At 46.8% G+C, this 25,614-nt stretch overlaps 1 protein-coding gene across 5 annotated transcripts in view; it reads right to left on the bottom strand.

The window, feature by feature from the left end:
- The window catches only part of Pigr (polymeric immunoglobulin receptor), a 28,308-nt gene extending 14,472 nt beyond the window's left edge, over nucleotides 1-13,836 (bottom strand). The window contains exons 1-3 of one of the 5 annotated variants that reach the window (XM_042258083.2): nucleotides 13,660-13,836; nucleotides 11,922-12,022; nucleotides 4,895-4,992 (exon numbers count right to left, since the gene is read on the bottom strand). In XM_042258083.2, the coding sequence (XP_042114017.2) occupies nucleotides 4,895-4,967 (73 nt within the window). In that variant the 5' untranslated portion in view covers nucleotides 4,968-4,992; nucleotides 11,922-12,022; nucleotides 13,660-13,836. Of the gene's footprint in view, nucleotides 1-4,894; nucleotides 4,993-8,687; nucleotides 8,794-11,921; nucleotides 12,023-13,659 lie in introns of those variants that run through there. The other 4 variants (XM_076547333.1, XM_042258082.2, XM_042258084.2 and 1 more) reach the window with 4 other exon arrangements.
- Nucleotides 13,837-25,614: the final 11,778 nt, after the last annotated feature.

Raw genomic sequence — 25,614 nt, 5'->3', positions numbered from 1 at the left:
ACTGCTGCCCCAGCACTATTGACAAAGGAAACTGATCAATCAACCGTGGGACGGGAAGGAGCTGGTTGTCACCAATCCCCATTCCGTCGAGGTGGTCCTCCGAGGAGCCTCTGAGCACGGGATGGCAACCACCACACACCTCACCCGTTATCAGGTTCTCCTTTTAGACGTACCCAGGATCAAATCCTCACCATCTGCTGCGTTAAACCCAGAATCCCTCCTGCCTGGCCCTGAAGAACAGCCGGTCCATGCCTGCCTGTGCCCGGGTCATTGACCACCTGCAATATGGACAACTGGACCTCTGAGACCAGCCCCTTGGGAAGGCAGATGTGACCTTATTCACCTAAGGAGGCAGTTATGTACAAGACAGTTTCAGGCATGCGGGAGAGGCTGGAGTGCCACTCACAGAGGTCATCTGGTACAATCTCTGCCTCAAAGGACATCAACCCCCGAGGCAGAACCCATAGCCTTGACTCAGGCACTAAGATGGGGAAATAGTTGAGCCATCAACATCTATGCCAACAGCCAACATGCCTTTGCCAATGCACGGGGCCTTGTACCCGGAACAGAACCTGCTGACCTCTACCGAAAAGACGATCAAAAAAAGAGGAGGTCTCTCCTCTCCGAACAGCTTTCAGGTTGCTAGAGAAGCTTGCTATTGCCCATTGTGTGGGACACCAAAAAGGGGATTTGGCAGAACCCTAAGCTAACAGATTTGCTGATGGCACAGCGAGGAGAACAGCCATGGAGCCAGTGCAAGCGTTTGGCCCGCCACATACATACACCTGCGAGGAAGAAAATTGGGCTGTACAGTGGGGGCCTGCCCGGACAGAGGACTGGTGGATGCTTCCAGACTGATGCCCCATCCTACCGGAAGCCTTGGGGTCGACCCCTTCTCTCACAAATCCATCAGAGGGACCTGAGATCGACCAAATTAAAAGAATTGACCAGGGACAGGTGCTTTCTAGGCCACCTAGATGAAAGAGTTGAGCAAGTGACCTGCCGCTATGCCATCCGCCCCCAGGTGAACCCCAGAGGAGGAAAACCCGTACCTGTGGGTGTTCGAGGAAGGGGCTTGGTCCCAGAGAACACTGGGAATTGTACTGAAGTTACTCCGACAACATTTGGTTACCTGTATTTGCTAGCTTTTATAGATGCCTTTTTAGGATAGAAGCCTTTCCCACAAGGTCAGAAAGAGCAAACATAGTTACTAAAAAGTTGCTGATGGAGATTCTTCCCAGATTTGACTTCCTCTCCTCTTTGGGGTCTGACAATGGGCTGACCTTCATGGACAAAGTCTCTCAGCAAGCAGCTAAAATGCTAGGGATACATTGGAAATTATGTTGTGCCTATAGGTCCCAGAGCTCAGGACAGGTAGAAAGAGCTAATGGGACTATTAAAGAGATACTAACTAAATTCTGGGCAGAAACTGGCAAGGAGTGGATAGAGCTGCTCATCATTCTTTTTTGGAACAGGTGCGCCCCCTACCAGGACAAGCTACACCATTAAAAATAATGTTTTGCAGCAGCCCCACTTATTTCTGCAATGGGAAGGCCACGGGCCATTGAAATATCTAATGATTCCTTCCTCAAGTCCCAGGCGCATTGCAGCAGACCATCTGAGACATCCAGAGTTGTCTATCACCCTGCCCACCCACGCTGCTTTTGACTGAACAGAAGCACAGGTTCCAACCTAGTGACTTGGTGTAGGTCCGTCGCCTGCCCAGCAAAACCCTGGAACTTTCCCGGAAGGGGATGTACCCAGTGATCCTGACAACACCCATGGTCATCAAGGTAGCAGTGACTGAGGTTTGGATCCACCACTTCCATTTTAAGGAGGACATAATTAGCCAAAACAAAGGTGAGAAATGGAGAGTACTGAGAGATCACCAGCTCCCCCTAAAGGTGTGGTTCATCAGCACCTCGGACTCAGACACACTAATGTTGGGAATCCTATCAGGTACCTTTTAGGCTTAACTCACTGAAAATGTTAAGGTTTGGGACTGGGAGTTGCCATGGGAACCACACATCTTACAGTCATGGTCAGATAGCAGAAAAATAATGTGTTCTACAAAATGATGCCTCCCAGCCTATGTTTAGATTTGATCTAAGTGACCTCTTCAAGGATTCTCTAGTCCAGGCTGACAAAAAAGACGGGGATTGCTGACTTCTAAGATACAGTATATTGGAGGCAATGCCATGGCCATTCCCAGGATGTGATAAGAATATACTAAATGAAACTCTTTTCCATATATGTCCAGCTGATGGGCCAACAAATTGCCATCAGCAAAAAACGAGATTATCATTGTTCTGATCCAAACTGTGAGACTGAGTTTGTCTGAGAAAGGGATATTGGGCACCTAGACCCATACATCCTTTTTGAGTGAGAAATCTCTTCCCCGAGGGTGCACCTATGGGAAATAGAGCACTTCCACTCTGTCATGACCTGGAATGAATGAGAACACAGCCTTGGCTTAAAAGCTGGTCCTGGGGTTTCTGGCTTGATATCAAGAGTTTCCGTTTTAAAAGTGCTGTGGAGTTCTCTATGCAAGAAAGAGTTAGGGTTAATCCCAATCCCAAATTAGCCCTACAGGCCCAGGTAAAAGCTGGATGCCTTAACCAAAGACTAGGGTAAGTTCCCTTCCTGTCCTCCCTCCTCCGAGCACTCTCTACCCATGATAATAAATCAGTCTTCAATCTCAACCAACGGGTATATGATAATAGACGCAACCTACGCCCTAATACAAAAAGACATGAAATAACATCTTCCCGATGATGTCTCTGAGCATGAGAGCTTAAGGTTACTACACAACTTGATTAAATCATACCCTCTCTAACCTGGGAAATTAATGTTGGCTTTGTCTTGGCTCTAGGCCTCCTTTTTATGTGGGGTTAGGGGTCAATCTCTCTATTACCCCAACTACTACCCCATCTGAGAATTTTAATTGTGAACCAGAGGAAAGTAAGCTCACCCTAGAAGATCTCCAAGGAACAGGTACTTGTTTAATCTCTTCAGCTAATAATTACTCAGATTGCCCTTATGGCCGATCCTGTAGTACTCACATGTATACCAATAGGTTTGAATATATTAGAATGTACTTTCCAGTTCCTTTAGGGACACGGTGGGCCTGCACATTTGGTCTCGCTAGATATGTAACAGTGGAACACCAGAATTCAGGACATGGGAAGGAAATCTCTGTATTCTAACCTATAGTCTTCCCCAAGAACATATGTATACTAGAGAGGAGAGTAGAAACAATTGCCTGTATATAAAGGACACTCCCGCTGTGAGTGCCAGGGCCTAGTTAGAAGAAAAAGAATAGTAGCTCAGCTGTAGTTATATCCCCTCCTAGTGACAGCAGGGATCACAGACTCGGCTGCCTTGGGAACGTCAGCTTAATTATCCAAGATCAGACTTTCCAAACTCTAAATGATAGAGTAGACCAGGTCATACAACACCTCAATGATTCTATAGGACAACTTGAAAAGCTGATTCCCTAGCAGAAATGGCTTTTATAAAACCATCAGCGATGAGATTTGTGCTGTCTGATGTGAAAAATGCTGTTTTTATGCCAACAACTAGGGAGTTATCTGAGAAACATTAAACATGGTCCAGAAACATTTAGATGCAAGAGCAGAGTGTGATGAGGCCTCTAGTTGGTATCCATCCATTTTCTCTTCCCATGGCTTACCATTCTTTGACTGCCTTAGCTGGACCTATCCTTTTACCGATCCTTGGCATTATGATCAGCCTTCAAATTTTAAATTGCTTGATAACATACATTAAAAAAAGAATCAACTCCGTTAAAAAATCAATTCAGCAGGAATCAATGATTTGATTCATATGATCTAAAGCCAGTGGGGGATGTTGTGGCTAAGAAAATTCCATTTGTTACCAGGTACCCAGTTTTGTAGCTGTTGACCTCTATCCTAAAGTCCTAAAAGCTTTGACCCCTTGTCCCTCCCCTAAACTATGTAACTGTTTTGAAATGATTAACAGCTTGTTCTGGCTTCTGTAAACATGCTTATCGCTGTGGGCAGGGGGAATGGCAATTTCTCATGTAGCTGTGGCTTTGGGGAGTGAAGCAGTTCCTTATGTCCAGGAGAGAGGGGCAATTCTCCATGTAGTTGTAAATTCCGCAGAAGTGGAGCGATTGTGGCGTTTGCCTTTAAAAACTGTTCGCCCATCTGCTCGAGTCCGGCACATTTCTGATTTGGCTTAGAGACAGCCACCCTGCTAGCAGAAATAATAAATTTGGGTAATTGTAAACTGAATTGAGTCTGTAGTCTTCTCCCTGTGGTCTCAAATTCCACAATAGCATCTCATTAACAATAATTTTAAGGACAATGAATGACAAAGTAATGGTGTCTTAACACTACTCTTAGGACGATATGGTTTTTTGTATTTACTATATAATTTCCCTTGGTAGATTCTTTCTTTCTTTCTTTCTTTCTTTCTTTCTTTCTTTCTTTCTTTCTTTCTTTCTTTCTTTCTTTCTTTCTTTCTTTCCACTAAAAACATTAAGGGCCAGGAAAATTAGTCCATTTAGTTAATTTCCCCCAAATCACACAATTCAGAAAAGATGTTGGGTTTGAGGTCAAGGTCATTTTTTTTTTTCTTTCTCTTTAGTCTCCAGAGAGGATTCTCTGTAAGACTCCTTGTCTTCAAATTAGGAGTTGTCATTCTTGTCTCTGGTTTCCAGTGCTATCAAAACCCACTTTTAGACATGCCTTTTCTGCATTGCCTCTGTGTGTCTGTGTCTCACGGGGATACACATCTTGTGAGGGACATAGCTGGGCATGACTGATGTCAGTGTCCCATGAAGTTGGGATTCTAGAAACAAGGAGTCTAGAAACAAAGAGTTTGAGCTGGGGAGTTGGGACAACAGACCCACCTGAGAAGACAGCCAGCAGGACGGTGACTAAGAAGAGCCTCATAGCTGGTGGCTTCCAAGGGGGTTGTGCCATTCAGGTTGGCTTCTTATGTGAGATGCTGAAAGACAATAACCAAACAAGATGAAGTTCCTCTGCAGAAATGGTTGTAAATTCTGTTGAATGAATGAATGAATGAATTCATGAATGCATGAATGGGGCTTCCTCATTGTTAACAATTCCCAGTCCTCCCATCCCTCATCTCTTCTCTCTCTCTCTCTCTCTCTCTCTCTCTCTCTCTCTCTCTCTCTCTCTCTCTCACACACACACACACACACACAGAGACATACACACACACCTACAATAAAAACATTCCTCTTAACCATACCATGGAGCAGCCATGTTTCAATTTATATGAAAAATATCAAAGACAATCTTTGACAAGTGATAGGTGTTCTTAATTGCTCGTCAGTAGTTATAAGTACCTTTGTCTTCTTACCTAAGCTTCATGTTTCTTTGGGATAGTGATGTTGGTGACATTTCTTTGTCATCATCCAGGACACAGTTGGGTACACCGTAACAAGGCCCCGTCCTTCTGTGTCAGTTACCCTCCCTACATCCCTAAAGGTAGAGGAGGCTGACGTGTCTTCAGTGGTTGTTGGGTAAACTGACAGGAAGAAGTAGTTTAGCAAGTATGGTGTTTGTAAAGGCAACAAAGGCTTGCAAATGCCACACAAGGGTTGACTGTGGGATAGGCAGAGTGAATTGGGGGAAATCTGAACCCTGCCTTGTCTACGCTCTTAATCTCTCTGCTGCATCAAGACTCTGATAGTATGCTTATACTGGATGCTAGAATGCCTATTGTTTGTCAAAGACTGCCTTTGATATTATTTGTATAAACTAACAACATGACTGCTGCATGGTTTGGTTAAGAAGGTCTTATTGTTTGTTTGATTGATTTTTGTTTTTACTTGTTTGTTTGTTTGTTTGTTTGTTTGTTTGTTTGAAACAGGTTTCTCTGTGTAGCCCTGTTTTCCCTGGAACTCACTCTGTAGACCAGGATGGCCTCAAACTCACAGAGATCTGCCTGCCTCTGCCTCTGAGTGCTGTAATTAAAGGAATGCCTAGCTAAGAAGAAGATTTTTTTAATATTATTATTGTAAATATGAGAATGAGAAGGGGTATTGGTAGGGGTGGGGTTCAGATAGATTCATCTGGAAGAGTCCAGAGCAGAGAGAGAAAAAAGTGGACTGGACATGGCCAGCAGTCTGGACATGGTCAGACCTATCTGTGAGAGAGAGGAGAATAGCAGGGGGGAGAGAATAGAGAAAACATAGGGAGAGAAGCAGGAGCAGAGAGCTGCAGAAAGATAGAAAATTTAAAATATAGCAAGAATAGCAGGGTTATAAGGAGAAACAGTAGCTGGGGGGATGAAGCCTGTAAGCTGGAGGGAGTGTAGGGTAGGGAAGGAGATGAGGAGGGCTAGGATGGACTTTGAAATGTCTAACAGGTACTTGTGATACTGAAGGAGCCTGGAGGCCAGCGTGTGCTTTGATATGCTAATAGGCACCACAAGTGGCCACATGTCCCTTCTGCCAGAGGTCCCTTCCTTTTGGTAGAGGGGAACCAGCTTCACAAATTCCTGAGGAATGCTGGCTTTTATTTAACCACTAGAAACCCACCTATAGTCCAGATTGAACTCATTTCTAGACATTTGGACTATCTTTTCCAGTTTGGGGAACTGGAGTTCCCTTTGGACCTGGCATTATTCATTTGAGTTTTCCAAGTGCCCTTGAAATAAGACAGATAGGCAGACACATAATCACAAGGAAATTAAGAGCTGGAGATGATGAGTTATGCCCAAGGTTTCCTGTGATTCCATTCTGGGGTCGGAGACAAAACAGCAGGTGAGTTCTGGCAAAGAAGGAGAATGCAAGCAACCCATGTGGACTTCTCCGCAGTCCAAACCTGGAGAGGATTGAGGTTCTGGCCCATGCTAGGCTGTGCTATCACAAGGACCCAAATGATACCCTAGATTCTAGAGCCTAGAGGAAGAGAGAAGAAAGGAGAGGGTAGTACCCGCTTCCAACAGACCTGGAGGACTTTGCCTGGCTTTAAACTTTGGAATGGATTTGATGGAGCTTTTAAAGGAGAAGGACAATGATAATAGGCCCTCCGCACTAATGAGTCCCCATAAAGATAAGGAAGCTGTAAGCCGGAGGTATTATCTTTTCTCCCTGCTGGTCCTTAACTCCTGGTTCCCAGAGACTTCCTTCACTAGCTGAGCCAAAGGCAATAAGTTTGTTTATCTTGGTTATTTCTTTTCCTTGGAGGGAATTTCCCAGCAAGAAACCCTTTTATTTCCTTGTGGAGATAAAGGTATTCTGTTTCTCTAGTTCTTTGGAAGAGTGAGGGCAGGGGGTGGGGACAGACAAGGGCGTCAGGTGGCTACTAAAGGCTTTTTTTTTTTTTTTACTGGGGTTCATGGCCTGTGCTTTCTTACCAAGTCAATGATAAACTCCTGGAGTGGAGTTTTAGCCAAACTCAGGCTAATTTGGACGTGATCAGGTGCCCATGGGTCACCTGAGTGGCAAGAAGCTCCTAGGCAAGAACAGCTGTGAGGCCTATCTTCTCTGTAACAGTTGGGATGGGTGGTGCCAAGTCCCTTGGGACCTAGCACCTGCCCCCTGTGCTGGTCCTGGGTGCAGTCACAGGTGGGAAGGCCAAATATTATCAGCTCTTAAGAACTCAAATTAGTGGCGACCATCTTTTATTGTCACTCTTGTCCTTGACTCTAGACCAGCAAGCTTCTAATAGTCATGAGGCAGGACCTGGTCTTCTTTTCATAGGCTTGGCTGGGGTCCTACCTTCCTCTGGAGGGTGACTTTCCCTTTGTTTCTGAGGTGGGAGCTTTCCATGGTGGGGGACCTGACTTCTAGCCCAGGCTGCCAATCATTTTATGATACCTTTTAGATGGCTAGGTCAATCAGCTGGGAAGTGGGGAGATGTATGTATACCTTCAACTTTGTGTGTAGCTCAAAGTCAGGTGTGAGAGAATCAGGTATGCATATCTGGAAGAAAAAACCTAGGAGGGGGTCACCTTTGCAAGGAAGTCAAGAGTCTGCTCCCAGGGCAGATGATGGGCAGGAGACATTTTCTCTCTCTTTCTTTCTTTCTTTCTTTCTTTCTTTCTTTCTTTCTTTCTTTCTTTCTTTCTTTCTTTCTTTCTTTCTTTCTTTCTCTCTTTCTCTCTCTCTCTCTCTCTCTCTCTCTCTCTCTCTCTCTCTCTCTCTCTCTCTCTCTCTCTCTTTCTTCCTCTCCTTTTTTTTGGTTTTTTCGAGACAGGGTTTTTCTGTGTAGCTTTGCGCCTTTCTTGGATCTCAATCTGTAGACCAGGCTGGCTGCGAACTCACAAAGATCCGCCTGGCTCTGCCTCCCGAGTGCTGGGATTAAAAGCGTGTGCCGCGGCTGCCAACATCACCAACTCCACCGCCACCACTACCACCCGGCGAGACATTTTCAAAAACAGGAATTCTTCCTTGCCTAGAGCTAAAATTTGGAGCTGTTTCTCTGGTAGCAGCTGAAAGGACCCTGTATTTAAGACATATTTATCTCAGTCAGACTTTCCCCAAAGCCCAGGCAACCGAGAGCTCAGGGAAGCCCCAACAGCAGGGCAACTCGAGATGGATTTAAGAAGGGAAAGAAAGAGTGAAGCACTGACTTGCCCCACCCCCAACCCTAGATGCTTTGCTAGGATTCTCTTCTACATGATCTAATGCATTGCCGCAGGAACCCCAGGCATAGACGCGCTATTACCTTATTGCAGCAGATCAGAGACCTAAGGACCAGGGATCCTTGACCCCAAGATGTATTTCAGAATTGGACCGGGGACCATGAATCTATTACTGCTTCCTGCATGAGCCCAGAGATCAGTTCTATGGGGTTATAAATATGTTAGTGACCAGCTTAAGAAAGGTCAGCTTGCCCTGACTCCTAACCTCCCCCACTTAGGAGCCACATTTGCCTCTCAATAAATAGTTTTCCTCTCCTCTTGACCAAGTGTTTTACAGCACCAAGAGGACCGGCCATCTACGCTGAGAAAGGGTCCTGATATTGTTTCCTCTAGAGCAGTGGTTCTCAGGCTTCCCAACCCTGCAGCCCTTTAATACAGTTCCTCGGGTTGTGATGACCTCCAACCCTACAAACTGTTTTCATTGCTATATCCGAACCGTAATTTTGCTAGTTATGAATCGCAATGTAAATATCTGCATTTTCTGATGGTCTCAGGTGACCCCTGTGAAAGGGTCGTTCAACCCCCACAAGGGTCTTGACCCATAGGTAGAGAATTGTTGCTCTGAAAGTATGACCTTGTGTGATGTTTTACAAGATCAAAGGTTACATTGTAAAGACCGGTAGCCGAGCCGGGCGTGGTGGCGCACGCCTTTAATCCCAGCACTCGGGAGGCAGAGGCAGGCGGATCTTTGTGAGTTCGAGGCCAGCCTGGGCTACCAAGTGAGCTCCAGGAAAGGCGCAAAGCTACACAGAGAAACCCTGTCTCGAAAAAACCAAAAAAAAAAAAAAAAAAAAAAAAAAAAAAAAAAAAAAAAAAAAAAAAAAAGACCGGTAGCCAACACCAGGTATGATGCATATACAACCTTTTGACTTTAAAAACCTTACCCTCCTTTATCTGGGTACCAAGAGTCTTTTCCCATGCAAGGGCCTACTCAAGGACTCATTATACTCTTAACTGGCTTAATAAAGCCAAAGTGTGGTGATCTATAACTTCCTATGTGGATTGTTCAATAGTATCCTTGCACTTAAGCTAAGATTGTGCTGTTTTTTTTCACTGATGAGGCCAAGATGTTCCACACTGTTTGAAGTTTACTGTTAGTTTCCCAGTATGTTTATAACATATATCCCCAAGATTGTAGGTTGGGGTAAAAGTATGGGCCACATGGAAGAATTGAGTTGGTCTCCCTATGAACTAATTTAGTTCCCCTTTGGTTAAAGTGACAACTTTTCAGCTTTCAGGACAAATCTTTGTTCATCTGATATCATCTGATATCCCTCTTCTGAGGAAGGGAAACCTGGGCCTGGGTCTTAGCTTGGCTAGTAAGCTATCTATTCTTGTATCTCTGAAGCAACCTAAAACCTTTACCTCCCAAGAGAAGGTAAGGTGAGTTTCTCAAAGCTCCAGGGGCTTCAGAGGGGACAGAGAATGTGAGTTAAGAAGACCAGAAGCCAAGTGACAGTTTCTGAAAATCCAGAAGTATGAACTTGAAGGAGTAAGATGCTCTGGAGTTAATAATAGGGAGAGGATGACTTGGCTGCATAGGCTTTCTTTTCATTTCTTCCTTCACCTGAGCTGAATAGTCCCTTCTACTCCAGGAGAAGCATTGCCTAAGTCCATTTGGGAATATCACTTTCAGCTCACACAGACCAAGAGTTGAGCACAGGGTAGGTAGCATGAGCTTGGAAACTGTCATGTGAAGAAGGGTGTCAAGGATGGAAGAGAACCTCGGAGTCTGTACTCCATACTATCATGGGTATAAGGAGCGTTCTATCACTTGGGTAAAATATACTGACTTTCATTGTTAAAATAAGTATAGGAGTTTCTGACTCTTCTAACTTGAAAGGGGAATGCCTTGGGATGGGAGGACATGGGGAAAGATGGAAGAATAATATATAAGGACACATTTTTAATGACATTGAGTGCTCCTCAACTGAAAGCAGCTACAATTACTCTAAAGGGCAGGAGGGTGGGTGGTGTCTGATCTTCATGGTAGCTATGCATTGGGCTGAGTGGCAAAACCACTTATTGTCCACTTGGCTTTCTACTCTCTCACTTGGGGGCTGTGTGGATTTTTAAACTGAGCCTATAGGTCCCCATCTGTAAACTGGAGGTGACTCTACATTGTAGAGAGTTGTTATACAGATCAAATGACAAAATCCTTAGCAGAGTGATGGGATTGGAAGTGTTAACTCATCCACATCTCCTATCTAAAGTCAATGCAGTCTTCTCTTTCTTTTGGTCAAACCATGAAAGGGGACTGGAAGGCTGTTGGCTGGGCATCCTATCAAGATGACTCAGAGAGAGCTGTTTAGATTGAACTCTGTGACTCCCAGAGGCAAACACTGTGACCTGGGTTAGAAGAAACACATACAGAATTCTTTCCAAGACCTTTACTGATGTTAACTTTTTAATTTGTGCAGCTACCCCAGGAAGCAGGGTATAAGGCACAAATGGGTAAGAAAGTTGCCCAAGGGTACGTGCCCAAGTGAAAATGATAGAGAAACACACCCAGCAGAGATTCTCTGACCTCCATATGCATAGGCATAGGCTGTGCGCTTACACACACACACACACACACACACACACACACACACACACACACACGCCTCACACACACACAAGCATGTATACCATATACACACAAACACCACATACATGCTAAAATAATAAAAATAAATTCTATAGAAACCATAGGAGCTTAGTCACTCTGGTGTGCTGGAGAGTGTCTTGCTGTTAGAGGAATCAGTAGGAAGAGGAAGGAGCAGGAAGGCCAACCTTAGAGAGGGAGTAAAATTATTCTCCCCTCCCCACCTTTCACAGAAAAGGCAATTCTCATGAAGAGTCCCTTGGACCTAGAGGTGGTGCCAAGTTCTTCCTGAAATCACTAGCTGTTATTTATTGAGCACTGGGCATGGACGAGGAGTGGTACTTTTGTTTCCTGAATCTGGGTGCATCCATGCCAAAGCTTTGTCACTCCTGCCATGCTGCGTCAATGCCAGTGACTCTGGAACCCAAGCTTCCTTGTGCCCAGAGTCAGAGAAAGGAGGATGTGGATCGTGTCCCAATGCACTGATTACGTAGGTTGAGTGCCCCTTATCAAAAAATGGTTAGGATCAGAAGTGGGCTCCATTTGAAGTTTTGGAATATTTCCGATATGTGGTATGATGTCTTGGGAATAGGACCCAAGTCTAAGCACATCCTGAAGATCACTTGATATATTTTTAGTGTGCCTCTGTTTTTTGATTGACACCCCTTACCTGAGGTCTGGTGTAAACTTCTGCTTGTGTGGTGTTGGCTCTTGAAATGTCTAGGTTGAGAGCATTTCAGTTTTGAAAATTGCAGATTCAGGAATCCTCACCTGTGGTTGATTGATTTATTTATTTTTAAGAGTCTCTCTATGTAGCTGCCATCCAACGCACAATCCCTCCGTCTTCCCACGTTAGCCCCACAAGTGCTAAGATTGTAGGTGTGTTCCAGTTGCACATATATTTTTAGTTAAGTGGTTTGTTTTCATATGTGATATCAAAGTGTCTTTAAAACCATACCAGAAAGGATGCACCAGCCCACTGTTCAGCCTTGCTGGGTGACTTGACATTATTCACGCTACCTCATGAAGTCTTAGTTGTCTCAGTGGTAAGATGGGATTGTGGTGTCTACCCTTCCTAGCTCCTTGGCGTTTGGGGAGGGACATGAGATGAATCTAGGAAGTCTCAGGGCAAGTGGACTTACTGAATGGAAGCTGAAGGAACTGGGCTTTTTGTGAATAAACCCCACAGATGTAGAGGTGTGCTAAGAAGCAGGTAATGGTCATAGAGCTTGGTGTTCTCCTGACTCCTGGTTCAGGTCACTGGGCTATGTACAACACCACATTCAGGACAGGCAGAAGCATGACTGGAAAGTTCTGTATGTGGCTCAGAGCCGAGCCCCTACGTTCAGTCACTGGATGGATGCCTCTACCCAAATCCCTGAAAGTGGTGCACACCCCACTTTGTATATTAAGAAATCTCTAAGTCCCTTAGCAGCAGGGGAAAGTGTTAACGGAAACTATCACACACATTGCGTGTGTCCTGTCCTGGGTGGCTCCAAGTACAGAGGCAGTTGTAGAGATGGAGCTGGTGCAGAAGATGAAGCTAAGCTGTCACTGTCCTTCTGTACGGGCTTAGGACTATTGTCAGGATGGACAAAGCTGAGGAGGTTGTCTGATGGGTGCATGTTAGGGGGTGCATCAGGGCATAGGGCTAATGCCTGCACCTAGAAGGTGGCTCTGCCCCTCCCTCCCCCCTGCCATCCTTAGTCTATTACTCCACAAAGACACTGTTATGCCCATTTAGAGCAGGGCAGAGTGACACCACAATGCATATTTGTTTCTAGTGGCGTGAATACGTGGGGGCAAGTCTGGATTGCAATTGGAAATGATTTCGGAGCCTCACAGAAGCCCAGAAAAAGCAATCGCGTGTGTCCCCCTCGGAAAGGTAGCTGACACTGTGTGCATTATTGTATGATCTGAATTCAGAGCTATCTGCCTGCCCCTCAATTAATTCTTGAGTAACTGAACTAAATTATGACTCACCAAACCATTGTCATATACTTCACACTTATTTTCTCAGGTGAACCCACTTTGACCAGCAGTGATAGCCGTTATTTTTAAATTCCCATCTTAAAGATTGAGACTGAGGCTCAGAAAGATTAGGCGCTGTGTAAGTTAGTAACGGAAGGAGAATAGGGGAATTTGGGGACTAAGAGTAATGGGTAAGTTGGCAACAGAACTACTTCCTTCTTACCCCTGATATTTTGCAGAAAAGGCATGCCCATACACATGTCTGACGTTCTTCATATCACTGGAATATGCCCCTAAAATCCCTTGTGATGTGCAGGCATACAGTCTGCCCTGTCCTCCTCACCCTCTCTGTGAGCTTGGTGAGAGAGAGTCAGAGGGCCATCTGAACCAAGATCCCAAGGAGCATCCTATCCCAGGATCCCAGGCAGCACACTTACTTTTAGCCACTTCCTTCTCTCCCGTTGATCCAGTTTCGGGGCGCAGCCTGTCAGCCAGTATGGACCCCTGCCTTTCTAGAAGCTTCCAGCAAGGCACTGGTTACTGCTGCCAAAACTGAAACTGTGCTCTGTGCTTGACCCGCACCTGGCTCTTAAAGGGCCGCTGTCCCAGTAGGCAAAGTAGCCAGCCGGAGCACGTGACTCCCACAGATCCTAGCTTCCCTGGCAGAGCCTGGCTGGCTCCATTTGTTCTCTCCTGTAGGTGAGGAGACGATGTCGTGTGTGGCTCTTCCATTGTTGCAGCTTCAGGATATGGAACAGAATGTTCCTTAGGGTTTGGCCTCACACCCCCAAGTCGCTAAGGATTGCCCCTGCTCCCATGACCCCCCAGCACATGGAGCCTGAAATGCCACCCTGTAAGCATCATCTGCGAAGTCTCGCTTTTCAGCCTAGAGCCTTTGGGAACTATGCTTCTTCCCCTTTTCACCCTGACTCTCCCTGTGCTCCCTGAAGCTGGGCTGAATGGGGAGCTGTGGTAGGGCCCCGGACCTGGCTACACACAGAAGAAGACTCCCACCAGCTGAGTTGAGGGAGCAGCCTCCTTCCTCACCGCAATTAGTCCGTGGAACTTTCCCAGGTCATGACCCGTTTGGGCCTCCTAGGTATCCTCCAGACAATCATAGCCATCCTGGGCCACACAAAGAAGCCCATTGTCCAACACACCCCATACCCTCACAAGCTCCCCCTCCCCTTGAAGTGCTACACACTGTACCTGTGCAGGGCTCACCCGTCACTGGTTCTTCCTCAAGAGTCCCAAGCAAACTCCCAGAAGGGGAAGGGGAAACAGGGCTAGAGAAACAGGAGGGTCAGACGTGCATGTGAGCTCACTTGTGTGCACTAACCCACAACACAATCGCAGATTTTGATGGCAAGAAAAGAAATTGCTTTTTTTTTTTTTTTTTTTTTTTTTTACTATGGAGCTTCATGGGAGACCGTAAATCCACAATCTGATTGATGCATGAAAAATAAAAAAAAAAAAAATAGCTATAGTCACTTCCAGGAAAGCTCAGCCCAATGCAATGGTATTTCAGATTGGATTTCTTTTTCCCTCTCTCTTCCTTTCCCTCCTCTGGGCGGCAACACAGCTCCCGGGGGGCAGCGAGGAGAGACCTGGTTTTGGTGTCGGTCTGGGGTGCTGCCGTGTGTCTCGTTCTTCCAAACAAAAAAAGTGATTCTGTGAACCAAGATAGAACTCGTCCTACCTCGTCAGTGGGACCGTTGATCCTTGCTCATTCCGAGGGCTCGGGAGCTGCCTCGTCTGTACTTTCTGGTCACTACTGCTGCTCAGTTCCTTCAGTAGGACTTGAGGGCTTCTCAGCCCTCCTTAGCCCTTCTCATGGCTGCAGAGTGGATTGACCAATCTATAGCTCTAATGCGTATGTATCCTTTAAACTCATGCAGTTGGAGGGGCAATGGGTAATGGTGAGACTGTGGGCCACGGTTAGTTTAGAGAGGACCGTCAGTATTGCAGCCCCTTGACTCTGGAATTTCTTTTTTTTTTTTTTTTTTGGACCTGAGGATCGAACCCAGGGCCTTGTGCTTGCTAAGCAAGCGCCCTACCACTGAGCTAAATCCACAACCCTAGACTCTGGAATTTCTAAACGGTCTAGATATCTTTGTTACTCTCCTCTCTTCTACTGAAGCTCAGGCTCGGAGCCTTGGTGACTGGCGGGAGGGTCACAGAGGCACATTAGTAACTAACTTCTTTTTTCTTCCTCATTAGCAATTTCCTCCTCCCCATTCTGGGGCAGAAGGTTAGTGGGAGATGTGCTGGGAGAGGGAGATGTATGGGGATGGAGAGGGCACGAGCCTCTCTGCCATCCGAGAGCTCTTTGGATGGCTTTCTGTCCCTGCCTCCTTCTATGTAAATGCAATGGTCATGATACCTGCAGGATATGATTGCTTCCCTTAGAGCACGGAGTCGCTTGTGTCTAGTTGTCTGGGATGTAATAGGTATGAAGGAAGGCCCCTGAGTACTAGCACAGGCACTTGATGAAGGAAGATTTGAGAGAAGGAAAGGAAGTATATCAACTATGCCATCACTTCTTTCGCTACCTGGAGGTCGGGGCTGGTCTCCTTACCTTCTCCCACAACTCCAAGATGATGGGTGGCTCTGTAAATCACCTACTGGTAACACATGCTCCCAGTGGTATCCAGAAGTGCTTTAGCAGACATATTAAACACATGCATCCACAGAGAAATATGTTAGGTGTGTTCCCCGCCGACCCAAAGACCTTCTCTTGCCCTTAGAGAACCAGCTTTGGGGAAGAGGAAATCTAAAAGTAGAACCCAGTGGTTAATCAGGAAGTAAAATTCTTGTGGCCAGGTTTGACCTCAGCCACAAGCTGGTGGTGTGAGTACAGTGATTAGCATCTCTCTTCATACTGCAGTTTCCCTTTCTAGAATCCAATGAGTGACCCCTGTTTTCAGCTCTGAGGGAGGAGGGATGGGCCCACAGCTAGGGGATGTGTCTAGTGTTCGACTTAGTGGTGATGCTGACAATGATGCTTTCCAAAACTTACTTCATTTTCTCAAGCTAATCCTCTCCTAATAGCAAGAAAATATGACCTAGATCTCATCCAGTGTGGGGAGGATCAGATCCACTGGGCCTGAGTCAACACACCTGTATGCTAGCCTTGGCTCTGCCTCTACCTTGCTGAGTGACCTTTGCCAAATCACTTCCTCCTTTTGGTCTGTGGACTTTTTTCATCTATAAAATGAAAGAGCAGGGCCAACTGGTTTGCAAAGCCTTCCGGTTTTAGGTCTGTGTGTGTCGGTCGAGCACTGTGCAAGTTTGTTGTGATTGTAACAACCGCAATCTTAGTGCTGTTAAGCAACAGAAATATGTTCCTCTTCGGTCCTGAAGAACAGAAATCCAGGACCAAGGTGGCAGCAGGGCCACCCTCCGTACGAAGTCTCAAGAGGAGGATTTGATTCTTGCCTCTTTCCATGTCCAGCTTCTGCTACCGTTCCTTGATACCCTATGATGGACAACGGAACCTTCCAGGCTCTGTCTCAAGAGTCACTTCGTGTTCAGTGCACGTTTCCAGTACCTGCTGTTCTTACCATGACACTTGTGATAGCACCGAGGGGCCGATCCCACAATCTGGGATGATTTGTTTGTCTGATCATCCTGATCTTAATCCTGTTTACCAAGACCCATTTCCTAAGCAAGGCCACGTTTACAGGCTTCTGGGATTAGGGTGTCGATATAGCTTGGAGACTGGGTCTACTACTGGCATCTACTCTGAGCATGATCAGTTAGAGATCCAGGGAAGCTGGAACTATGCAGATGCGTGTATTGTTGTTTCCTCAGAGTTATAGCTGTCACTCACACACAACACTGCCCTGCACAAGCCAGGAGGAAACAGGCATGCCGTGCTGAGGCAGTACAGCCTGTGAGAAGGGAGAGGCTCTGTACCTAGCCTGTCCTGGATTCATACCCAGGTCTTTCTGTCTGCTAACTGGGAAGGCTTGGACGAGTGACTGAATGTCTTTGCTTATCCTAAATCCATAAAGGTGCTACAAAAGTTAATATGTATAATAGCTGGAACTTAGCAGGTGTTTATCATTCATGTTTGACCAACATGGCACAGAGCAGGAACTCAGAACTATGAGTAAATCTGCACTGAAGATCCATGAGCACAGATGTGAAATGATGCCCCAGTGTATTTAGAAAGGAAGTGGCAGAGACAGGCATATACGCAGGAACTTCCTGCACTGGATACCTGCCACCCCACCCCGCCCCTCTGCTTTTTTCACACAGGGGATGAGTATTTTGAGTTATATTTCCATGGACGGCAGGGGGTTCTATTTAACCCTTGGTTGATCGAGTGGGTTGTAGAAGGTCAAGGCCCACACAGACCCAACCTCGGCTTGTCATTAGCTTGATGCTCTAAGACTATGGACTGACCCAATAATCCATGATAGAGGATTTCCTCAGACTATATATCTCTTCCTCACTTTGCACTGCCCATCTCTTACCAGCCTGGAATTTCCATCTGGTTCATTTTTCTCTGCCAGTTAAAGAATTAAAAAAAAAAAAAGGCAGGCAAAAGTCTCAGACACAGCAGACAGAGTCAACTAGTGAAGAAAGGCTTTTATTAGGGGTGAGGAGATACACACAGAGAGAAAGACACCCTGCAGACTGGAGAGGGGACTTGGTACCCGAAATTCAGTCTCTTTTTGAGGGCTCTGGGTTTTAAGCATCTTAGAAGGGTCTTCCTCCTCTAATTTAGGGTTGGTCAGTTTAAACAAAGACAGAGAAGCAGCTAGGCCCACAGTTTGGGGGATAAATATGTTGTAATCTAGCTTGAACTTGCTGGGCCCATACAAAGGCAGATGGCCTTGCTGATGGTAGAAAAAGGCCACCAGGCCTTCAGGGATCAGAAGTGTGAGGGAGAAGCTAGACATTTGCCATCTTTATTATCTTTTGGTGGCCCTTCTTTTCAAATGTCCACCTATAGGACTCTGTCTAACTTCTAGGCCTTTACATCTGGCAGGGGATGGTGCCTGTGGTTGTTGCTTTGCAAGGGGAATGAAATAAGACCAACAGATGAAGTGTTGTTTACTGTCAGCTCTGTTCCCAACAGTAGGTAAGGAGCTAAGTCAATGTTTAACCCTTGTCCTAGAGTCAATGTTTAATCTCACACAGCCAGTTGTATAATCCAGCATTCTCTATCAAGTTGAGAGTATAGTCAATTTACTATCAATCACTGAAAAATAGCTTTGAGACAGCGAATCTGCCAAGGCTAAATTGCATCCTCTCCACCTTTGAAAGGGGTATCAGCTGTTTAGAATCATTCACTCCACAGTAGCCCATCAGCAGATAACGATACAGCTTTCTGATCTCAGCTGCTTATATTAGTGGACACACACAACTCCTTGTTCCAGTTCTGCCTGGGACTAGTGGAGACGAGCATGGGGTGGGATGATTGCCTTTGTTTGCCCAGCTGGCAACCAGAGAGCTCCTCGCTAGCAACAGACTAAGTGTACTCCTTGTTTTGAATCCCACTAAAAGAGATGGAACTGGAAAAGCCCAGTTGACTAATATTGGGCAAGTTTGCTGAAACTTGCTGAGCCTAGACTGAGGCCTAATTTTTCCCCCACAGGCAAGTCTTCCTTTTAAAGGGCAGGTAAAAAGAAGGGAGATGGATTATAAGCATCCCCTATTTTCCTGAATATTGGGTGATGCATAAACTGAGGACATGACTGCTCCAAGGTATGGTTGAGAAGATTTTTATTGTAGATATGAGAGAGTGCACAGCCAGAGGCATCTGGAAGAGTCTGGAGCAGGGAGAGAAAGTAGTAGACTGCACATGGCCAATAGACTGAATGGGGCCATGAGGAGGGGTAGGGGGGATAAGAGAGGACAGGAGAGGAGAGGAGAGGAGAGGAGAGGAGAGGAGAGGAGAGGAGAGGAGAGGAGAGGAGAGGAGAGGAGAGAGAGACAGAGTCAGAAACAGAGACACAGAGAGAGGGCAAAGAAGGCTAAGAGAGAGCAAACCAAGAGCCAAAATGGCAGGGTTATACAGGAATAGATATACAGGTTATACAGGAATATAGGTACATGTTATACAGGAATATATACACAGGTTATACAGGAATATAGGTACAGGTTATACAGGAATATATATATATACAGGTTATACAGGAATATATGTACAGGTTATACAGGAATATATGTACAGGTTATACAGGAATATATGTACATGTTATACAGGAATATATGTACATGTTATACAGGAATATATGTACATGTTATACAGGAATATATGTACATGTTATACAGGAATATAGGTACAGGTTATACAGGAATATATATATACATGTTATACAGGAATGAGAAGCTGGGGGAGGGAAGCCCGTGAGCTGGAGAGGTTTGGGTAAGGGTCAGGTTGAGAAGAGCCGAGAGGAGCTCGGATGAGAGCATGGACTCTGTAACAGGTATTTTCGATGTTGAGAGCCTGAAGGCCAGCATGTGCTTTGATATACTACTGGGCACCACAGTTAGCCACCAGTCCCCAGTTTTGTTTGGGCCTGGCAGGTAATTCTCTAGTGGCCCTGTGAGCGCTGAAGGTCTCGAGGCATGGAGTCTGCCATCTGGCAGTATCACCCCAAGGAGGGAAAGGAGGCTGGCAAGCAAAGAAGCGTAGTGTAGGGGAGTTAAGTAAGGGAAGAGGGCTGCTGGCAGGTTAGCGGCTCTTACAAGAGTCACTTACGGGCCAAACACGCATTCCAGCCTTAGGGTTTTCCTTCTGCCCAGACAAACACTCCGAGTTACCTGCTCCATGACCACCTGCCTGCTGTGTCGTTACAGACATTCAGTCCTTCATTGTTTGCCCAGCGCTGTTGACTCCTGACAGCCAATCAGAGCGTGAATGTAACTTCTGCCCCCCCCCCTTCCCGGGATGGCAGCATTATGGAACCCTTTATCAGTCTGGCTGAGGAAGAAGTAAATGAAGAGATTGTGGCAAAGCTCCTGAGGCAGGGTGTTGAGGGGAGCCAGGCTGTCGAGGGGAGCCAGGCTGTTGAGGGGAGCCAGGCAGTGGGCACACCTTTAATTCCAGCACTCCAGAGTCAGAGGCAGGAGGATCTCTATGAGTTGGAGGCCAGCCTTGTCTATGGAGCGAGTTCCAGGACAGCCAGGGCTACACAGAGAAGCCCTATCAAAAAAAAAAAAAAAAAAAAAAGTAGAAATGGAAAGTTGGCTGTGACCCAACAAGGTCTCAGTTTCTGTTTCGGGATCTCCCAGGCTCTGAGGAGCTTTGCGTCTACTATTCCTGTTGTCAGGGACAGACGAACAAGTCTTTTCTGAGGTTACAAAACCACTCTCCTTCCCCCTCTCGCCCCTACACTTGGCCAGGGAGCAGGAGGAAGTTTTGAGTAGACACCCAAAGTCAACAGGTGAGTGCCAGGTGACAGGGCCCAGCCCCTCTCGTAAGCCACTTCAGGGTCCCCCTGAAGATTGTCTGTTTCCTTGTTCCTGGTCCGGGACAGACCTGTTGCCCGACATGTGCCAGGTAGGCAGAGGCTGGAAAAACAGCTCCTGTAACGCCCTGCAGTCCACCTGAGCCTCGGGGCTCCCAACTACCAAAGGAGAGTCTTTCTTTCAGGTGTTGAATAGTGTCAGTAATGTCTAGCTGTCTGTCTATGCTGCACTGTGGTGGTCGGGAACTGGTTGCATCTTCTAACCAATCTACCTTTCTTGTGCTAGGCTCTAAAGAAGCAAATTTTCTATCCTTTGGTTTGTTTTATTGTTGTGTGTGTGTGTGTGTGTGTGTGTGTGTGTGTGTGTGTGTGTCTTTTGAGGCCGGGTCTCACTGTGGAGCCCAGAATTTGCTGCACAGCACAAACTGACTTTGAATTTGCGGCACCTCTCCATCCTCTGCCTCCCGTATCCTGGGATTACAGGCAAGGGTCACCAGGTCCATCCACCTTTGCCTGAACTCTTCCCCAAAGTGTCTCTCCTCCTCGTCTCTACAATACTCTGTGTTGGGTGGCACGAATTTGCAGCTCAGAGAAAGAAGTGATCCTACTTGACAAGTGTGTGTCGGCCTTGGTGCTTCAGAATTATAATTCTCACATGTCTCTGGGGTCGGGGTGGAGTCCTCTTGTGGATGCTTCCAGACTCGCTGCTGGGTCTGAGTTGTGCTTATCTTCCTGCTGAGTAAGAGGAGCAGAAGGCCAGTGCCTGAAGTCAAGCTATGGCACTTGATGAAGAATGGAGAGTGTGGCCATCCTGGATGCCACACACAGGGTCACTCACAGAGTGCATTTCCAGTCTCCAAGGCATGTTTGTCAAGCTGTCAGCCCTGGGGTATCTCCCCAGGGGAGGATGGTCAGAAACTTCTCATCTGTTTGGCCCATGCATCCTAGTGTGTCTTTCAGTGGAATCTTCTCTCAGGCAGCTACTACAAGGATTCAGTATTTCTCAGACCCTCCTCTCGGAGGCAAAGGACCAACCTCTGAAATGTCAGTAGTGATGCAGTCTAGAGGTCTTGAGATTATACCATCTAGGGGGCCCGGATCAGGTTAGTTTTCTCTGCCAGTTAAAGTATTGACAGGCAGGAAAAAAAAATCTGGAATGGCACCAGGTAGCAGCAGAGAAACCTCAATCACCACAGACAAAGTTGACACTTGAAAAAAAGGCATTTATTGGGGGTGAGGAAATACATGTGCAGCAGACACAGAGAAAACGACCCTGAGCAAAGCAGGGGGCGGGGTTCGGAAAGCCGGAAACTCCAGCCTCTTCTGAGGGCTGGGGGTTTTAAACCCTCCAGAGTTTTCCTCCCTTAAGTTGGGTTTGGTCGGTTTGACTAAAACAAGGGCTGCTGATCGGCCTGGAACTGTGGTGACATGTCCCGAGCAGGCCTTGAACTTGTGGAGCCCTGTCCACCAGCAAGCAGCCTGCTGGCGGACGACTGAAGCTCACAAGGCCTTTGTCTGAAGCTGCCAGGCTTTCGTCTCCAGTCAGGAGGGGGAGGAAGAAGCCGGCCTTCTTGGAACTTGCCACCTTTATTACCCAGCCATGGCCCCTCTCCCTAGCTGTCTGCCTGCCAGAGAGTCTGTCTCGCTCCTAGCCTCTCAGGAGGGTGCAGTGAGGAACATTCATACTGAGTGACCTGGGGTACATGGACACTCTTACACATCTTTGACATTTGAGCTCCGTTTGTCCAAACATCAGCAAGTCCCTCAGGGCTGAAGTTTCAGCTCTCAGTCTGCCTTCATGAACTCCCCCACCCCGCATCCCACTAAGCCCAGACAAGAATAAGCTAGTTAGTGATCAAAGAGATCCAGTGACTGGAAGGGATTGTGTAACTTCCCACACACGAGTCTCAAGGAGAGAAACAAGCAACCCCTGAAACTTTAAGCAGGGAAAGGCCTGACCGGAAGACAAGATTATTGTTAGGCAAAGGAACCTCCAGTTCCCCAAACCCCAGAAGGCAGTGCAGGTGTCCAGAAGTGACAGTCTTGGCTCAGCTGAAGGATTCTGTCAGCATTCCTCAGGAACCCCTGAGAGGGTTTCTGTCAACCAGAAAGAGGCACACCCCTATGTCCCCTTCCACGGGTGGATGAGGCATCCTTATTGACAGGTACCTATGGTGAGTACCAAAGTCTGTGCTGACTCCAGGCTTTAGTCCTTACTCACATACAATGTTACGCATTTCAAAGTCTATGCTCACCTCCTGGTCCTTCTCACCTCTCCACCCCCTCCACTGCGCTAGCTCCAAGGCTGCTGCAGCTCACAAGCGTCCCTCCTCCCCGTAACTGTTTGTCCAGTGTACAACGGCAAGGTTTCCCCCGACCCCAGCTCCAAGCATGTTATCGTCACTAATCTCGATTGTTCCTCTCTGCTATCCCTGCTTCCTTAGCCCTGCCCATGTCCTGTCTGCTTCTTTTCTCTCTGCTCTGGACTCTTCCTCAGGGTGTTATCTCTCCTCTATCCACGATTAAAAATAAAAAACCTCCCCCAAATCATGAAAACAGCCATTCCAGTGGTTTCTTTGCTGCATCCTCGATTACAGCCATCAATAAAGACAATCATGATGGGGGAGGGGCAACATAGCAGTGATCAAGGATAGAGGCTGCTGGAGGGCCACGTGTCCCAGCTTACTGTTCCCTTGGAAGTGTGAGATGTTTCCTCTGACTGTCGATTTCCTCATCCATAAAATGGGACTGGCCATAACTAACTACCTTTCAGAACTGTTGGATCTAGTGCACCCAGAATGAGCTGCGGAGAGACATGTGAATGAGAAGTTAGCTAACTTCATTAATAAGTAGAAGGAGAAAGAGCATTAGAGGGGCTGTGCCCAGCTGTTTCACCTTGTAAAAATCGGTGGCATCCCTGAACTGCCTCTGATTTTAGCCTAGTGAGGAAGTGTTCTCTGCCCCTCACTTCAGGGGCAGGGGCATGGTGCTAGTGGAGCTGGCCTGCTCCGTGTGGTTTGTCTCTGGCCCTTTAAGCACAGTCCACCCTGTTCCTGAATCCGTTGGACCATAAAGGAGAGCTGTAAACCGGGGCTGTCCCTCTTCCTTCTCTGTGGCATCCACCCAGATCTTATCCCGCCTCCCTCCAAACACTAGGGCCTGAGATTGATCTGCTGCAGCTCCTCCTGGTAGACCTCAGGTTCCTCTAACCTCCTGTCCTCCTGGAAGCTTCCCTGACCCCAGCACCTGACTGCAGGGGCCCCTTCCCTCCTATTCCCTCTCTTCTACTAAAATGAGCAGCCAGACAGGACACCATAGCTGCCCAGTTCAGGACAAAGAGGATCAGAGCAGTTCAGAGGAAGGGGCGGCAGGAAGTTCCTGAGCAGACAGGTCTGATCTTTCAGGTCAGGTATCTACGTTTCTAAGAGTCCCCTGTAGTCTTATGACTTCATGGAGGCATTGCAAATTATGGTTAAAGGACAGATGCAGCTTCCTGCTTCTGTGAGAGTTTTGCTGGAATGTAGGATTAGCCTGTGGTTTGTGTACCCTCTGTGGCTACAGAGGTGCAGCTGAAGTGCCAAATCTCAGAGGCTTCTGAGTTGCCAAATCTAAGATAGTTGCTATGCGGCCTTTGGAGGAAAAGTCGCTCACGTCTTGGTTTAGCGTATTGGCGTCCAGAATGAGCAATCTGAGGAGAGCCGGTTCAATGGGAATGCTTTGCCAAGTACAGCAGTCCAGCGCACACCATGTCCTTACTCTCAGTTATTGACCATGTTCCCCTGGATAGTTAAAGCTCTGAGAAATCCTGCGTATAAGACTCTGCTGATCAACCTAGCATTTCCCACACTTCTTTGAGCTACAGCTTCACTTCCTCTGACCACCTCTTACCATCCCAAGAAGCTGATGGCCTATGGATAAGCCTGGTAAAGACCGATTGGTTAGACAGACCAAACAACCTGCAGTTTTGACCCCTCGCAGCCATCCATAAACTGAATGGTCTTGGCTGAATTGTGTGCCTGTCAAGAACTGCTTGTTCGTTGGTGGCATGGGGCAACAGTGGCTTTTCTGTCTCTCTTCCTGGTTTCTGAGGCGGGCTGACATAGCAGGCAGAAAGTAGTCTGAAGGGATGGTTGTGGTGTGGTGCACTTTTGACAAGTCCTGCTTCGTTAACATGGCAGTGGTGAGGTGTAGACATTAAGCCAAGGTCATGCACTCTCTAGTCTTCACTTGGATTTTGCTAGCTTGGTTACCTGGTGACTTGGTGACTTCAAACAAGTGACTTCTTCTACTGGGCCTTAGATTCCCTCTAGAGCAGTGGTTCTCAACCTTCCCAATGCTTCGACCCTTTAATACAGTTCCTCATATGTGGTGACCCCCCAACTGTAAAATCTTTGTTGTTGCTACTTCATAATTGTCATTTTGATATTGTGATGAATTATAATGTAAATATCTGATATGTAGGGTATCTGATATGCAACTCCTGTGAAAGGGTCCTTTAACCCCCCAGGTTGAGAACCACTGCTCTAGATTAAGTATCTGTAACTCCAAAGTTCTGTGTTTCCACTTGGCTAGCTGCATTCAACCTGCCTCCTTCCCCCAAGACAAGCGTCTCAGAAGCCCTGAGGGTATCTCTCTTGGCTTTCTTGGTACAATATTTGGAGTCATGACCAGATATACAGAGGTGTTTCCAAAGGACTTTGATGCCACTGACAGCTTAGAAGGCAAGACTGAGACTTCTGGAAATGTCAAGGTCACAGTTCTTAAATTGGTGTTGGAACCTTTCTTCCCCACATGGCTCAATGCCTGTACTGTCCACATACAGAGTACAGACCCCTTGCTAACTAACACACCCAGCAAAGGAAAAGAGCAGATATGATTCCTGAAAAGATGGTAGGGTCAACAGTGGGACAAAAGTTCCCAAACAGATACGGTTATAAGGCGGAATCCACACAAAATTCCTTTCAT

The sequence above is a fragment of the Peromyscus maniculatus genome, chromosome 11, assembly GCF_049852395.1.
Source record: "Peromyscus maniculatus bairdii isolate BWxNUB_F1_BW_parent chromosome 11, HU_Pman_BW_mat_3.1, whole genome shotgun sequence".
Taxonomy (NCBI): domain Eukaryota; kingdom Metazoa; phylum Chordata; class Mammalia; order Rodentia; family Cricetidae; genus Peromyscus; species Peromyscus maniculatus.
This window is presented reverse-complemented; position numbering and strand designations above follow the sequence as displayed.